The sequence below is a fragment of the Fundulus heteroclitus genome, chromosome 12, assembly GCF_011125445.2.
Source record: "Fundulus heteroclitus isolate FHET01 chromosome 12, MU-UCD_Fhet_4.1, whole genome shotgun sequence".
Taxonomy (NCBI): domain Eukaryota; kingdom Metazoa; phylum Chordata; class Actinopteri; order Cyprinodontiformes; family Fundulidae; genus Fundulus; species Fundulus heteroclitus.
This window is the reverse complement of record NC_046372.1, coordinates 10,002,841-10,020,337: the sequence shown is the minus strand read 5'-3', so window position 1 is coordinate 10,020,337 and position 17,497 is coordinate 10,002,841. Positions and strand designations below refer to the sequence as shown.

Sequence of the window (17,497 nt, the reverse complement as noted above, 5' to 3'; positions counted from 1 at the left end):
CTGGTTTCCTTATATAGGACATTTTTGACCAATCTGTATAATCTGACCCAATCTGTACAATATGATTGAACTTGATTTTGTAAAGTGCCTTGAGATGACATGTTTCATGATTTGGCGCTATATAAATAAAATTGAAATTGAATTGAATTGATGACACAAGAGAAATAATCAGAACAGAGATTGAGTTTTGCCAGTTTATTGTTGAAAAAAAAGAAGCTAAGGCAATCATACTTAGAAGAAAATTAAAATAATAATTCCATAAAACATGACATATCTTTAAAAATCATCACCGTGCCTATAAGAGAAGAAATATCAGCATGTATATAAGTTTTTATTTCTGAGTCTCTAATTTATTATAACAATATTCTGTAATTTATGCCTAAAACACTGAAGCTGAACTGAAAATATGTCATTTTCTTCACTTGATTCCAACTCCACCCCCTTAAAAACAAACAAAAACAAAACAAAAAAACTCCACCATCCTTCCTCTTTGGAGTAAACACTTTTCCATTTCATTTCAGTAACAAATCTCCGCAGATCTCTAAGAGAGGTGCTGAACGCTACAAGCCAACCTCCAGCGAGGCAGAAGGAATGTAAATCTGATAAATATTTCTCTTTTCTCCTTCAAAACAGAAAAAAAAAAAACAGAACATATAATACGTTGCTCAACAATGTAACCAAGGAGATAACACCACAACATGGAGTGTGAAATCACACAGTACCTTCAAGACTGATAAAAGTTAGTAATTTGATGTTTTGGTAAACAGATGGCGCCACGGTAAACATCGGCCAACACCTCAAGGTTCATGGATCTTGCTGCCGCTATTTGAAGGAGGGTAAATTTGGCACTTTTATGCTGATGTCGCCGATGTTGATGTTTTTGGGCATTTCCGGGAGGTTCATGTTCTTTACCGCTGACACTGCGCGAGCCGGCGCTCCTGCGATGCCAGCCTGTGCAAACCAAAACACACACACACACACATACAAGACACACACAAGGAGGGTTGATAAGAAACAAACCAGTGAGGCAAAAAATATTAATAAAAAGACAACAGCTGAACACAAGAATACACTGAGGAGAAAACACGACTGGACAAACAACAATCATCTGCTGACAAAATGCAAAAAAAAAAGCACTGAGACAGACAACGTATGCAAAACGTACATTCAGATGCCTTTAGAGCTTTATATGCGCATGCATTTTCTATTTCTAGAATGATGGACATCACAACCAGAGCCAATTAGGAGTCAACTGTGAGGACACACTGTACTAAGCCACTCATTCCCTGATTCGGATGTACTGAGCAGCACTGCACATTCATCAAATGGACAAAAAAAAAGGCGGCGTTGCTCGGAGAGTGAACCCACCGTACGGTTGTGGGCCGGTGGGGGCAAAAAATGCGAGGAGAGAATTGTGTGAAGCAGACAAATGGATCTGGACTGGAAGATAAATGATGCTCGGGGAACTAGGCGTCTACAGAATGTAGGTGTGAACGCTTTAGCCACAGCAGTGCAGGGGATACTGTACCTCTAGTGGGTTGGGGCCTAGACATGACTGTAGCTACCATTTCTCTGTGCAAATACATTTATGTGAGTAGAGATATTAATCTTGGACCATGTACACATATTCAGCCACATCTCAGTAAATTAGAATATCGTCAGAGGAAAAGATGTTTCAGTAATTCAACAAAAAGGTGATATTCTACATTATTGAGATGTATACGTCTAGCTACAATTTCTCTGTCTACAGACATCATTTTCAATAGAGTGCCATGTAAAAATATACATCTATCAGTGATGATATGAGAAGGGTGTTAGCCTAATAGAGCTAAACTACAATGAGGGGCCTACTCTCAGGCTAAAGGAGCCGCTACACTCTAACACAGCGAATCTCAACAGGAAACGCGACGGGGTGAATTTGGCCTCGAATAAAAGCATTGGGCCAGCTTTTCTGGAACGTTTAAGCATTTACAGAGAGTGAACTCTCCTCTTTTTTTTTCCTATTGCATAAGCAGACATTTGAGAATCACTGTGGTTAGAGATCTCCAAACTGAATCTTTAGTCGACAGACCCATAAATAACCAAAATGATAAGCAGCCCTGTACATTTGTCTTACTATCTGAGAAAAAAAAAAAAAAACACTCAAAACACTCTGAGAAAAAAAAAAAATCCCAGCGTGAAAGAAAAAGTATGTCTGGCATGTGGATAAAGCCATTTTCTCCTTTCACAAGGTTGTTTGAAAAAGGCCATTTGTCTAATGGGGATTCCTCCCACTGCCAGGAATCAAGGACTCTGGTGTTAGACGGGCAGACATCCAGGGCGCAGAAGGAGAGGAATGCTGATGCAGCACATGGGGATGCGGTATTCAGACGTCTGAATCGCTATCTTTCAGGAAGTTGCTTGAAAACCCCTCCATGAAGCAATTCAAGTTTTTTTTTTTTTAAACCAAACTCTAAGTGATATTCATTGACAAAACTCTCAACACCTCTTTTGAAACAGAGAGCAGTAATCTGGTTCTGTGCACCAAGTTTGAGGCTTCAGAGGACTTCAGCAGCACAGTGTTGACTGTAGAACTGCTGCCACACTGTTTCCTACCTTATGTGTTAAAAAAAAAATACGTGTGCTACATGGGTGTATTAGATAGAAAGTGAGGAAGATTTTGTGGAAGATCAAGTTTGAGGTCCGTATCGCTTTTCGATGCGCTCTCAGTTTGAATAGTGCATCTATATTTGTTCTGCTGCATTAAGAAAGGGAACATTACTTTCAGGTCACAGTCTTGTTATTTTATTTAGTTATTTTTATCATAAAGGAGCAACTGAACATTCGGGGTTGGAATCTGTATTGCTCTATAATATCCCCTGGAAGTTAAATAACAATAGTAGTAGAATTATTCCCATAGGAAGCCATTTTGATGCCTCATTTGTGAAGAGGCATCAGGAAGGGTTAACATAAGAATAAGTAATGCTGGTTCTTGGGGTGACTAATGCGACATTTAAATTGCTGCTGCATCAGATTTGGAGAAGCAACATGTGCAGTAGGCAGGGCCTATAAGAGCTGCAGCCTCAAGCGGTATCATTCTCAACACCTCAAAAAAAAAAAAAAAATAAATAAAAATCTATGGCCCCCTGCTTAGCACCGTGATGTATCTTCATGCGCCATTGAAACAGAAGGCAGGTATGCAATAGCGTGATAGGGACTATAATAAGGGATACAGGGAGAGAATTACGCAACTAGAAGGTTTTTGTTACTGCTTTAAAGGGCAAATGTAATATTTCTTTCAATGACATTTTAAACCACACTTTTTTTTTCTTTTTAAACTCACTGAGGGCAAACAGGTACAACGTAAATCTTAGAGCAGTTGTCAGCAGGCCTGCTTCGGTCAGGATCAGATTGTGCGACGAGGTTAAAACTGCAGCCTTATAAAAAGGTCGGATGTTACTAAAGGACATCTTTCAAAGAGATAAAAAAAAAAATCCTTGAAACAGTTGCATTTGGTGCTCTTTGCTTCATGTCATTTACAAAAAAAAAAAAAAAGTTTAAAGAGTTTAAATCTGTGATTCTCAACCCTGGGGCCACGTTTTAGATGCATCTCTGCTCCAGCATGTCCGATTCAAATGCATTAACGCCTAAGTACTTTGAATCATGTTACTGAAACGTGCTAGATAAATAAACTTGCCTTGCCTCAGCATGCAAAAAAATAAAATAAAAAATAAAAAAAATTAATTTTATATGTATTTTGGACTTAGTATTTCTGGGTCTGTCGATGAAAGATTCCTACAGTATGTTAGTGGCGTCAGTTTACAGTTAGATGAAGGGCCGTGTGGAGAGACTCAAAGGGGGGGGACGTATAAAAACTTCAGTTAAGGTTACAGTATTTGGTTGTAAATTTAGCAGTACCTGTGTCTACCTGTCCTGCCTGGTAGACTGAAAGATAAAGGTCTGCAAAGAGAGAGAAGAATGGAAAGAACTGGACAGGGTCAGGAAAAAGAGGAATGAGGAATGTTAAAGCAGATTAAAGTAATTACAGTTTTTCTCCACAGATAGCGATAGGACCTATAGTACACCACATCTGGAATCAAATTAAATATTAACTTTATTTTTATCTTTGAAATGTATTAAAAAAAAGGCACAATTTAAAGAATTTTAGCAAAAGAAAATAAGCCAATGGTATTTAGCTTTCGCCAGCTTGGAGGAAGGGCAGCTTCATGCTTCTTTTCCAGACGCTGACCTTTAAACGAACAGCATCAGATTGAATTATCATCAGTGCATGAAAACCTCTGTGGTCTACGATAGGTCCGAAAGGGAAAAGACAGAGCAGCTCTCGATGTCAGAACAGTAAAAGACCGCTTACAAACTGCCAATCGAACAAAAGCAGCGACAACAAAAATCTGTCTGGTTAAAAGCATACAATGAAAAATAGACTAAATTAAGATTTTGGATTTAAAATTCACAAAAGCAGCAATCCAGCATTCATTAACGTTGTCATATAAGCTTAGAGGTACAACTGAATAGGGATTTTTCCTCAGTATCTCATCTAAAAATTTACTTTTGTTGTGATTAGTGCAGTTAAGATTTAAGACATTAAGCAGAAACTGCATGGAGTAAAAAGTATTCCCATAAAACTAACATCTGTGTGATGCAATTGGAACATTTTACATAAACAAAAAAAAAACATCTAAAGCTCCCATTTTCCTAAAATAACAGGCCATCTACCATAAATCAAACTTGAATGAAGAGGGATTTAGCAGTGACGGATTCTGCTGATAATGGATAAAAGCACCGGACGCATAAATCCGTTTAATAATGTGTCTACGGTACAGATCATGTCTCATCCTGATCAACACTAAGAAGCAGTGAAGCGGCACGAGAAAGAGGCTGAAGAGAGCACAAACACTCTGGAGTAGGTCGGGGGGCATCCACAATGTGGCTGGAGAGTAAGCATGCAGGGTGCAGCAAACACACATGCCTGCATACTGTACACAACGCCTCAGGGGGATTGTGGAGGCAGAACCACGTCAGCGGACAGGCAGCGAGGCGCTCACCTCAGACTTCTCCATCTTGTTCTGGGCGTCCACCTGCATGATGATTTCGTTCATGTTGGTCTCCAGGACCATGCCGCCCATCACCATCTCTGCCAGGATGTGGTGGACCTGAAGCCAGAGAGATCCAGAGCATGGGCAGGACACATTTCTGTGACTTTGTTCACACAAGATAAAACACTGAGCTGATGGTCGACACATGCACATCTGAACCACCGCTGCAAGTCCTCCTGTCTACTCTCTCTGTCCATTTTCTGTCTGTACTGCAACCTTTTGCAATATCTTTATCTATGAATACAGGCCACGATTTCCATGAAATCTTAAAATCAATAAATAAATAAAATTATGCACAGGTACATTCACAAAGCTAAATGCAGTAAGCTAATTGATTCCCAAAGCAACTAAAGAGCCAACAGCCTTTCTCTGTTCAGTGCACGGTTCAATCAGTTGTTTCAAGGGAGGTTATGAAATAGCTACGCTTTGAAACCAGTAAAACTTTCCATTTTATTTACCCTACGTTCTAACGACTTTTGTAAAAGTTGCTGGAGGTGATGACAATAAGGACTCTTGATTCTTCATATTGACAAATGCACACTCTCGGATGCGGTTTATATCATAAAGAGAACATTTATTTAGGTATGCATTCATTGCATTCATGTGTATTTGTGTTCACTCCAGCGAGAGCAAAAAGCGTCAGATTCCTAAAGATCAGCACCAAAAAATTCACCGTGTCCCCAAAGCAACTGATAATTTTCACACACGAAAAAGCAAACACACACACACGCATATAACCTAATAAGTAACCTGTTGTGTTACTTTAAGTGACCTGTGATTGTTGCAAATAATAGCTTGAACCCAAAAGGTTTGTGATGCATCCTGTTTTTTTTTTTAAATAAAGAATTAAAAAAAATCCGTCCGTCCGTCCGTCCGTTGTCTTCCGCTTATCCGGGGTCGGGTCGCGGGGGTAGCAGCTTCAGTAGGGAGGCCCAGACGTCCCTCTCCCCAGCCACTTGGGCCAGCTCCTCAGGAGGAATCCCAAGGCGTTCCCAGGCCAGCCGGGAGACATAGTCCCTCCAGCGTGTCCTGGGTCTTCCCCTGGGTCTCCTCCCGGTGGGACGTGCCCGGAACACCTCTCCAGGGAGGCGTCCAGGAGGCATCCTGACCAGATGCCCGAGCCACCTCAACTGGCTCCTCTCGACGTGGAGGAGCAGCGGCTCTACTCTGAGTCCTCCCCGGATGACTGAGCTCCTCACCCTATCTCTAAGGGAGAGCCCAGACACACTACGGAGAAAACTCATTTCAGCCGCTTGTATCCGGGATCTCGTTCTTTCGGTCACGACCCAAAGCTCGTGACCATAGATGAGGGTAGGAACGTAGATCGACCGGTAAATCGAGAGCTTCGCCTTTTGGCTCAGCTCTCTCTTCACCACAACGGATCGGTACAGCGCCCGCTTCACAGCAGACGCTGCACCAATCCGCCTGTCGATCTCCCGCTCCATCTTCCCCTCATTCGTGAACAAGACCCCAAGATACTTGAACTCCTCCACTAGGGGCAGGACATCCTCCCCAACCCGGAGAAGGCACTCTACCCTTTTCCGGTTCAAGACCATGGTCTCGGATTTGGAGGCACTGATTTTCATCCCGGCCGCTTCGCACTCGGCTGCGAACCGCTCCAGTGAGTGCTGTAGATCACGCCCTGATGAAGCCAATAGGACCACGTCATCCGCGAATAGCAGAGACGCAATCCTTAGGCCACCAAAGCGGATCCCCTCAACACCTTGGCTGCGCCTAGAAATTCTGTCCATAAAAGAGTCCAACTCTCACCGGAAACGAGTCCGACTTACTGCCGGCAATGCGGACCAGACTCTGACACCGGTCGTACAGAGACCTGACAGCCCTTATTAAAGGGTCCGGTACTCCATACTCCCGGAGTACCCCCCACAGGATCCCCCGGGGGACACGGTCGAATGATTTAAAAAAAATCATTTGAACAGAAAGGGATTTAAATTAAGTCGTTACAAAAATTTATGTAAATGCATGCACAGTAGGAGACAGGAGTCGTGCAGACCGCATGTAATGGTTTAACAAATTACTACAGAGCTTGAGTTTGTAGACAGCAATCCAAATTTGTACAATCTGGTACATTTATTACTTCGGTCAGTGCAGATTTGTCCTCAATGGGATCCGTTAAAGAAAAGTAACATGTCTTATAGGTAAAGAAAGGCCACCCTGAAACTGGTTCCTATCTGATTCAGTCAGATCTTGGTTTTATAGTCGTGGGTTTCCGAAGTCTTTTCAGGGCCTGGAGCCCTCTGTGAAGAAATATCATACTCTAGTCATTCTCCAACTTTTGTTTAGTTTGTGACACTCAGTCGTGTTCAGCTTGTAAAAGGCGGATGACTGACTTGACAGTAAAGGTGTGCAAAGTGCCGACATCTGTTAGAAATGATGGGTGTTTTGTTCAACGTGTAGTTTGTGCAAAAGATGGGCAAAAAAACTAACTAAAAGCACATTTTGCATATTCTGGACTGTGCTTTTATTAAGTTTTTAATTAAACTCAATTTCGCAAATTAACTAAGACCTAAAAAAAAAATCAACCAAATCTGCTAACCAACACATTCATTTAGAGAAATTTAGTGAAAGCGTAAGATAAGAAGGTACTGTATTAAAACACATCTTAAAGGGAAGATGAATAGTTAAAGTAAATCAAAAGTATAGATTTTAAATTTAGGGTTTTATGCTATCTTTTAATTCTATATTATATCTAGCTTACCTGAAAGGCCCCAATGCAACCAGGAAGTCATAGAGCCACCTGCATAAGTATCCATTCAACGTGTGTAGCTGTACACGAAACTTACAATTCGGTACGTTTTCAGTTCGGATCCACCCGGAGAAACAATTAAAACGTGCCCAACACAGAACCACAGAATTTCTAAAGACAAGCGGTGACCCTGGATTTTATTAGGTGGTACCGCAGTAAAAAGCCCTGAATACTAATCCACGCCGTGCTTTTCTTTGACTTTCACTTGAAAAAAAATCTTTTAAAACCATCATTATCCCTTTCTTTCTACTTCACTAAATGCACAAATACTTTGTGTTGGGTAACCCTATCAAAACCCAATAGAATACACTGAAGTTTTGGCTTATAATGTGACAAAGTTTGAAAACATTTAGGAGTATGAATATTTTTGCAATGGACTATATATTCCGAGTCATATTCTTGACTTCCCACAATTTTGGATCTTTAAATGACAATCAAATCAAATACCATATATTATATAAAAACAATTAATCTAATCATGTAATTAACCAGTGAATTCATTTCTTCTTATCTAATCAGCAGCATGTTCGGCTTTTAGGTTGTATTTAGGAAGCTGGTTGTGATAAAACCATCAAAGCTGTTGTGTAACATCTTTGATTATTTATCAGGCAAGTGCAGCACAATAAATTGGGCTATCATCACCAAAGAGATTTATCACAACAGTGTCATAAATAGTCAAAGGAGGCTGGAGCAAACAGAATCATAAACATTACTGAGAAATAAAGAGATAAAACAAATTCCTACCTTGTCTACGTGGAAAATTAAGTCAAGCTCACAGACATTCTCAAAGCATTTGTCCAGTGTTTCCACAAAAACCTAAAATGGAAAAAAAAAATATACACACTTATTAAGAAAAACTGTAATATATCAATACAGAAAAAAAAATCTTTCACGTTTTACCTGAATTAAATCTAAAATTCCCAGTTCGCTCTCTGAAGAGTCGACACAAAACACGAAGTACAGCGTGGCGTAGTGTCTGTAGATCAGCTTGTAGTCCGACCCTCCAATCAACCTGAAATGCAGAGCACAACAAAAGATGTATGTACATATAACCTGTATAACAAAACTCTGAATGGCTGGATTGGTTTTGAAAAATGTGCGACTCGCAATCTCCCGTTTTGATTAATCCATAAATTTTTAAGCACCGCAACACAGAGAAACGATTTGCTGCAGGTTCTTGACAGAGGTAGAAGTGCTGAACTAAGCACAAAATGAAGGAATTTACCCTTTGAAGTGTAGCTTCTACGCTTTATCTCAGTTTTAATAAACTGAAGGAAAAAGTGCATCACAGCACATTTAAGACCATAGTCATTATTACCGTGGGCACATTTAGGTTTAAGGTGTTTCTTTAATTTTGCTGACGTGTTTCTTTTGTTTGGAGATAATATTTTGGACAGTTCCAACTTGAATCTGACTGAGGGAGCTAAAGATTAGGGTGATGGCAATGAGGCCTTCCAAGCTCATCAAAGGAGAACAATCTTTAAGATACCAGAAAGATCCAAAAAGCTTGAGTAATTTTTTTGTTGTTACTAATTTCCAAAATACCATTTTTTTATTAAATTGTAAACAAAAGCAAATTGTACTGTGATGGACTGGTGACCTGTTAAGGTGTATCCTGCCACTTGTCCAATGACTGCTGGAGATAGGCACCAGCTCCTCTGTGTTCCTGGATGGATGGATGGATGGATGGATGGATGGATGGATGGATGGATGGATGGATGGATGGATGGATGGATGGATGGATGGATGGATGGATGGATGGATGGATGGATGGATGGATGGATGGATGGATGGATGGATGGATGGATGGATGGATGGAAAGCTAATTTATCTCATTCAGAGAGGATTCTGCTTTTGCAGTATGTTAATATATTTTGAACGATGCTTGCCTGATTTCATGTCAGAAACCAACTTCTATCTTGAATTCAAATATTCTTTATTCTGCATCTATCCAGCATATGAATAATTTTGGGCTTAACTGTACAGACTGAAAATGCTTCATAGTTAAATGCAGGAAATGCAAGAAAAATAATCAGATTGTATCTGTGTTTAACCAGCTGATTAGCACCCAGAGCAGAGCAGGTGAAATGGTCAGATTCAGATTTTTGTCAGACTGATGGGTGCATCCCAGTCAAGGACCATTAACTCATTGAAACTTTATGAGAACCCATTTCCAGAGCTGAATCTCGATTTCTTTTGGTCTCCTTAAAATCAAGCTCTGGGAGGTTAAACATTATTTGCACAAGCTGCATCTTGAACTTTGGCCTGAGCGTGATCCAATAAAACCTGCAGAGACAAACATGTTATGACACTTACAGAACAGAAGGTGAAAAGCAACAGGATGTTTTTAGTTGTAAACGTAGAGATAAGAAGCAATAAACACTAAAATGAGAACACTTAAGAAGCAGTGGTTATTGAGTCTAATGAAGGGTTTGATAGGAAATCTGTTGCTGTTTTTCTGTCACCACAGGAAATGTTGCAATCCTCATGGAAACCTGTGCAATAACTCAACTAGCTTTAAGTGAAGCGACTTTAAAAGGGCTTCTACAAAGCTAATATGAGATCCAGACATTGGCAATGAAATGCATTCTTTTTATTTTTCACACTAATCAATCTAACACTGCAGCCACTGGCCGACCGTTTGTAATTAGAAACTAATGTGGCAACAGTTTCGATGGCATGCAGGTCACGTGCGTCACTACTTACAATCCGCCTTCTAGGAAATTGCAGACGTTTTCGTCTCTTTTTGAGACCAGGTGGAAGGTTTCCCTGATGATCTGTTGCTCCGTGTCTTCATTCTGCACAGAGGGTAGAGAGAGGAGAGCTGTTTAACAATGAGCAGGTGCTCAAGTCAGGCTTTTCCTGGCCGTTAAACTTCTGGTTTTCTTCTAGGTCTGATGTGCTGAATCGGACTGTGGCTAGTTTTGTTGTTTTGTTTTTATTAAAAGGCTATAATGCATAACATTTTAAAAAATCTGCTGCACACTCTTTGATGAAAGGTCAAATTTACTTGATTTTGATTAGGCTAAAAAATAAAAAAATAAAAATACATCAAATGGCATAATGTAATAATCAATGCACTGCTTGTTCCACTTCCATCAGCATTAACATTAAATCAAAATCCAACTAACTTAAAAACAGCTTTTTCCCAAAGCTGTAAGGGCTATCTCCCCCTGCTGAAAAATCAACAAACCATTGATGTTATACGTCAAAACACACCACTGGTCCCACAGGTTTCTGATCAGTTCATTTGTCCTGCCTCTTACTACTAAATGTGTATTATGGGGAGTGTTGGCCTAGTGGTTAGAGTAGTGCGCTTGCGATCTGAGAAGGTTGCAAGTACCCGGTTCCATCCCCACAGCCTGCACTCTGGGTCCCTGAGCAAGACCTTTAACCCCTGATTGCTCCCCAGGCGCTGTACAGTGGCAGCCCACTGCTCCCCAAGGGGATGGGTTAAGATGCAGGAGTGAATTTCTCCATTGTGAGATCAATAAAGTTCAACTATTATTATTAGCACACTTCAAACTCTCCGGGACTGTCTGTTTAGACATCCATGCTAATTGCACAATTGTGTAAGTGCATTTATTGCACAATATTGTAGACTGCTGTCCAATGTTTTGACTTGGAAATGAGTTTTTTAGCTGCTAAAGTCTATAAATGGTAAATGGACTGAACTTATATAGCGCTTTTCCAGTCATTCTGGCCACTCAAAGCACTTCACACTGTATCCACATTCACCCAATCGCACTCACTAACGCGCACACTTGGGGTTAAGTGCCTTGCCCAGGGGCACATCGACATGTGACAAGGGGAAGCTGGAATCTAACCCACAACCTTCCAATTGCAAGACGACTACTCAACCCATCAAGCAACAGTCGCCCACATATAAGCACGCATAAGCCCCTGAGGGAGTGATGTGATTGGCCAGTGAAGTCAACTTAATAAATAAATAAATACAAATAAGATCATGTGCTGTCGTATTTGTGTCTTCTTGTATTTTTTTCCATTCTGAGCTGGTGTGTGCCTCATCAAAATGTCATTATGATTACACATAACGACAATAAACCCTCTTGACTCTTCTTGATTAATGATAATGTTGCTTGATGCATTTATAGAAAGAAGTTTTTTAGTTTTGATGCAATTAAAGAATAGAGATTTTTTTTACGCCCATTCTGCTGATCCAATCAGAGATGATGAAAGAAAAATAAACCCAATTCCGAACTTCGGCCAACTGGTGGTGCATATCTAATGAAGAGGTGAAAAACAATATGTTCTTTAAGAGACATTTTACTTCCAGTGAGCCATTTTGTCACTACCAGTTTTTACAAACTTTTTCTCTTCACATCAGCCAAAAGTGATTACACAAGCAGATAGTAAACAGAGGCCACAAGAAAGTGAATTCATATAAAAAGCTGCACCATGTCAGGTATGTCACATGTGGACAAAATGCTGTTAAAAAACAAATTTTTCACGGGTTTTGACCCTTGATTTGTGCCTTAAACTTGTTTTGCTGTGAGTCCTACAGGGAAAGCAGGAGGAGGTAAAAAAAAACCTCATAATCTCTCACAGTGAGGGATGCCACCAAAGGGAGCGTATAACCCTCTCAGGGTCCTGAACAGGTCAGGGCACACATGAGAAAGGAGGCAACAAGTTCGCGGCATGCTGGGAGCTAAACCGGTCATGTGACCTGCAGCATGGGACCAGCAGATTTAACAGTACTCACAGTTTAATGACCCCAAACAAGTGCAGCAGTGAGAGACTGGAAAACGGCCTGAAGCTTCTGCATTCCTCGCAACGATCACCTGCAACATCTAATTTACTACTCCCTCCACATTTATTATCAACCCTGAAAAGGGTTGCAAAAGGTCAACAGTAAATGCATCTTTGATTGCAGTAACATGATCTTACAATGAAAATTTGGGAAAAACTACTAATTTTAATTTGAGCACATTTAATTGTTGAACAAAAAAATGTAAATATACCCCATGTTAAGCAATAATTGTCCCCTGTTAGCAGCCTTAACAAAAAATAAACACAGCTGAAGCCTTTGCACTTTTCTAAGTTGATCCGTGTAAAAACTGGTAATATGTAAAAAGTCTTAAAATAATCATTTAATATAGTGAATTAAAATTCTATAAAAAAATATCTGAGAAAGGGAAAGACAAGAGAACAAGAATGGCGACTCATCTAAAGCTCGCTGTCGGAGAACTGTGGCAAAAAGCGGCAACTGGGAGGTGAACAAGTCTCCGCAACAATTTATTTTCAAAGCTTTTACATAAATTTACCAGGGGTGCCAATAACGGTGGAGGGTGCTGCACACAAACACGCAGAGACCGTAGAAATTATGCAACAACCCAGCTTTCATTAAAACCTACTTTTGTACTGTGGGATTTGCGCCATGAAAGTCAGAAATGCAGCAAGAAATAAGACCTCGGCGCATGATCAGCAGGAACTGTAATTAGAGCGCTTCAGAGTACAAGTAAATTCACTCTAATGTACTTGTATGGAGCTTTAATGGCTAGAGTGCATTCTAAGGAAAGTGTTTCATATCTTTATGCTGTTTATTCATTTTAACTAGACTGTGTTACTAAAGTCAAAGCCATTTAAGCGCAGACATTTTTTTTTTTTTTTAGATAATAAAATCGTTATGGGTTGTGCAGCACCACAGGCGCATTAAATGCATAATCTCTATTTGCAAACAAACATTTCAATGTCATTCTATACCGATGACATTATCGCATCCTGTGTAAAGCAACACCGGCCTCGGCTGTTGTTCAACCAGAACCCGCCGTTTTGAACGAGGCCTGTGCATTTATTTGCAGGCTGCACATCCTCTGCCATTCAACAAACGCGCATCATTCATGACTTTTTCATAGACTCGGTTCAGCTTCGGGGCGGCGGACGCGGGGCGCTGCCGTTGCAGATGATAAAGATAGTCCTCTCGGTTCGCAGCAGCCCCACGCAGTGTGTGAAATAAAACCTCCTGCAGACGGTAAGCCAACACCTTGGCTTGCAGAATAACAGATGGTGTCTACACGGCCTTCTCGTAATCCAATCAGTCGCAACTGATCCTCCTCAAACACATACGAATCGATGGCTGCCTCCACAAACAGGGTTTATAGCAGGTGGGAAATTAAAAGGGCGGATTATTTCATTTCTAAACTAGGCTGTCAGAAGAGTTTGGTCAATATCAGACAATAAAAAAAAACAGAGATCAGAGAGTTTTTTTAAAGCTGCTGGTGCCTTATTGCAGATGTGCGCCTGGGGCTTTGCTCGTTTTGCTTTTATTCGTTAACTTTTTCATCCGTTTTCGTTGTTGCGGTTTAGTGACAGTTGAAGCTTGTAGTCTCCGTTTTGATTAAACATGGGCCGGTATAATCTTGAGTAAAAATATATGTTTGATATAACCTTCTTGTCCACAGCCATCTTCTGGTGACTCCACAGATGCATTTTTTTTATTTTTATTTTTGTTTAACTGAAAGCTGTTCCAAAAGGTGAATTTTTCTCCCATGAAGTGATTATTTTGTTAATTTGGATGTTTGCTTAGACCCACACTGTGGTCCTGAAAAATAAAGTCCTTTTCAATTTGTGTCCGCTTTCAGCTTTCTAGCGGGGCAAAAATATACAGGCAGCTGTGAGTATTTATGACTCGCCTTAACAAAAACCTCTGTTCCATCTGAAGAAAAGTAACCCAAGGCCATTACAATGCCACCACCATGCTTTACTGAGGGTATTTCCACATACTTGAAGTAATGGCTTCTTCCTTCCTGAGTGGCCCTTAGGACTATTTATTTTTGCAGTGCTTTCTTGTGCCAATTTTAGAATTATGATCCAAAAATCTAACCATAACGCACCCCAATCTCGATTATATCCAGTTATGGGTGTTTTAATAGAATACTTAATAAAAAGTTACAGTGCTTTTGTAGATTGGTCTTATCGGGAGGGGGGGGGGGGGGGGGTTATGGGTGGGGGGTTGCCCAGGGCCCCTTTCAAGCAAGAGCCGCCACTGATTTACAAATCTAATTAAAAAGGTAGAAGCCAGCACTGCCTGCTTTAAAAAAAGATTATTATATAACATGATTGTTTTATGATTTTTTTTTTTTCTTTTAGCCTTTGAGGAAATAAAGGCTACAGTTGAGCACGAGATGCTCACAAGGGCGTCATTGAAGTCATGTGACCCAAACAGTAAACTCACATCAGCCACACAGCTGGATGCTCACATGGAAGCAGTAGCCTTTTTCAGGCTCAGGCTGAATGAGGGAGGCTGGCTTTGGATTGCCCGTGTTTAATTATTCAGTGTTTGTTTTAAAAAGGGCAGTGTGGCGAACACCGTTTATACGACTCTATAAAAATAAACACATATCCATCCTAACAGCGATGAAGCTTTCAGCAGCGCTGGGATTTGTGTCCAGACATTATTCATCGGCTTTTGTTACTAATCAGCCCGCTGTGGAAAGTGGAAATAGACAGAAAAAGTGGCTAAAAGAGCCTGTTTGTTTGTCTTTTACTCACATAGTGTTCGTAGAATTTAGAAAGCCTCGGTTTGCCGTGGTTGTTGAATATTAAAATGGCTTTAATCATGATTGTAGCTGACCGGAGGGAGGCGCGCAGCGCGGCGGCTCCAGCCTCTCCTGTGGACCGGCTTGAGTCAGAGCTCCGGAACGATCCGGACCTGACTGGCTTTTCAGGGCTTCAAATCCTGCCTGGCTCTGGTGGTTTTCAGCTTCGCCGCGCTGCTACTTCTCCATCGTCTCTGCACGGAAATATTCCACGTCAAAGGGGAGCAGTCCTCCGCCTCCTCTCTCTACGGAAGCCGCGATGGATTAAAACTCTCAAATTTTTTTTTAGTTCAATTTCCGTTTTGGGAGGGTGTCGCCAAGCAAATCCACACGGGGGCGTACAGGGTTGAATATTCAATGTGTAAAATACAAACCCAAGCTATTGAATTAAATGTTTGTTGGATTGTTTCTACATATTTAAATAGCTGATATCACATTTATTTCAATACAAGATCAATTTTACAATAGGTAAAACAAAAAGTATAGCTAATTTTGTATAGTATTTCAACAGGTTGAGTGACACGTGCTGATAAAATATTCCACACTTAATTATAAAGTTGGGAAATTGTAACCTATATGTTCCACCGGCCCTTTCTCCTTTTAAAATGAAAAAGTGGGAGAACGTGTTTTAGCTCAGCACCACACCTCTTTCCAAGAGCCATCACCACCCTGCCCTCCCACATTCAGCCCCTTCCATCATCAACGTGATGTGCAATATAGACTCTCACTGACACGGATCCTTTTGTTTATCCTGCTTTAACCGTGAAACACATTTTTACCCTTGCAACTGTCTGTTGTCCCTTGGTAAAATGCACTTTAATAAAGGCTACGTTACATCTTGTATATTCCAAAAAAGGTTAATGAGTATCTGTTTCATGACTAGACATCCGTCGTGGCTCTTGAAAAGCTGTGGCCAACAGTGTGTTCTATACAAACACTACAATATTGATGTGACTGGTTTCTGCCATCTAACAGATGGTTTTATCCAACTAAATTTTTTTGTCATTTTGGTTCTCCTGATGGACCACAGCCTTCTGCCAGAGGGAAGTGTCTGAAATAGTTTGTGACTGGGGTGCGAGGGATCAGCCACAATCTTCCCTGCACGTCTCAGAGTCATGGAGGCGTACAGGTCCTGGAGAGATGGAAGATTGCAGCCAATCACCTCCTGAAGTAATAATCTTTGGACCAGAAGAGGAGAGATCAAGAGTCAGCACACAGCTTCAGTCGCTTTAGCTAGGAACCACTGATCAGGCCATGGGTGTAGTGATGGACTCAGACCTGAACCTTCAAAAGCATCTAAAGAAAATTACAACGTCGGCCTTCTATCACCTGAGGAACATTTCCAAGATTAAAGGACTAATGTCTCAGCAGGATCTGGGAAAACTAATCCATGCATTCATCTTTAGTCGAATTGATTATTGCAACGGTGTTTTCACAGGCCTGCTTAAAAAGTGGATCAGACAGCTGCAGCTGATCCAGAACGCTGCTGCCAGCGTCCTCACTAAGACTAAGAAAGTAGAGCACATCACCCCAGTTCTAAAGTCCTTACACTGGCTTCCTGTATCTCAGAGAATAGACTTTAAAATACTTCTGTTAGTCTATAAATCCCTGAATGGCTTAGCACCTAAATACATCACAGACTTGTTATCAGTGTATCAACCCTCCAGACCACTAAGGTCTTCTGGATCCAGCCTGCTCTGCATACCTAGAACCAGAACCAAACATGAAGAAGCAGCATTTAGTTTCTATGCTCCACTTATCTGGAACAAACTTCCAGAAAACTGTAAAAGTGGAGAAAGCCTGAGTTCTTTTAAATCAAGATTAAAAACACTTTTGTTTAGGATTGCCTTTGACTGTTCTAGTTAAACTGTTTTTACTGAAACATCATTAGTTCAACTTTTTTAGTCCAACTGTTTTTAATGTTTGCTTTTAGTTTCTATTTTTTCATGTTCTATTTTGTTTCTACATTTTATTCCTACTTGTTTTTATTCTGTTTTTTCCCCCCTGTATTTTCATCATGTAAAGCACTTTGCATTGTCTCTGTACTGAAATGTGCTATATTTTTATAAATTTGCCTT

At 40.6% G+C, this 17,497-nt stretch overlaps 1 protein-coding gene across 2 annotated transcripts; it reads right to left on the bottom strand.

The window, feature by feature from the left end:
• Positions 1–180: 180 nt before the first annotated feature.
• Positions 181–15,687, bottom strand: LOC105931367 (adaptor related protein complex 3 subunit sigma 1). Of its 2 annotated transcripts, XM_012870019.3 has the most exons (7): positions 15,373–15,687; positions 10,567–10,658; positions 8,761–8,872; positions 8,605–8,676; positions 5,043–5,150; positions 3,898–3,939; positions 912–951 (listed from the first exon to the last, which is right to left on the bottom strand). In XM_012870019.3, the coding sequence occupies exons 1-6, from the start codon at positions 15,439–15,441 to the stop codon at positions 3,904–3,906; spliced, it is 489 nt and encodes a 162-aa protein (XP_012725473.1). In that variant the 5' UTR covers positions 15,442–15,687; the 3' UTR covers positions 912–951; positions 3,898–3,903. The 2 variants fall into 2 exon arrangements, with proteins under 2 accessions (XP_012725472.1, XP_012725473.1); XM_012870018.3 differs by lacking the exon at positions 3,898–3,939 and having other exon boundaries at positions 181–951; positions 15,373–15,684.
• Positions 15,688–17,497: the final 1,810 nt, after the last annotated feature.

Coding starts and splice junctions, on each gene's coding strand:
- LOC105931367 (XM_012870018.3), bottom strand. CDS start 15,441: ATGATTAAAGCCATTTTAATATTCAACAACCACGGCAAACCGAGGCTT. Junction 10,659..15,372: donor CTAAATTCTACGAACACTAT/GTGAGTAAAAGA, acceptor CCCTCTGTGCAG/AATGAAGACACGGAGCAACA. Junction 8,677..8,760: donor GAATTTTAGATTTAATTCAG/GTAAAACGTGAA, acceptor TTTCCATTTTAG/GTTTTTGTGGAAACACTGGA.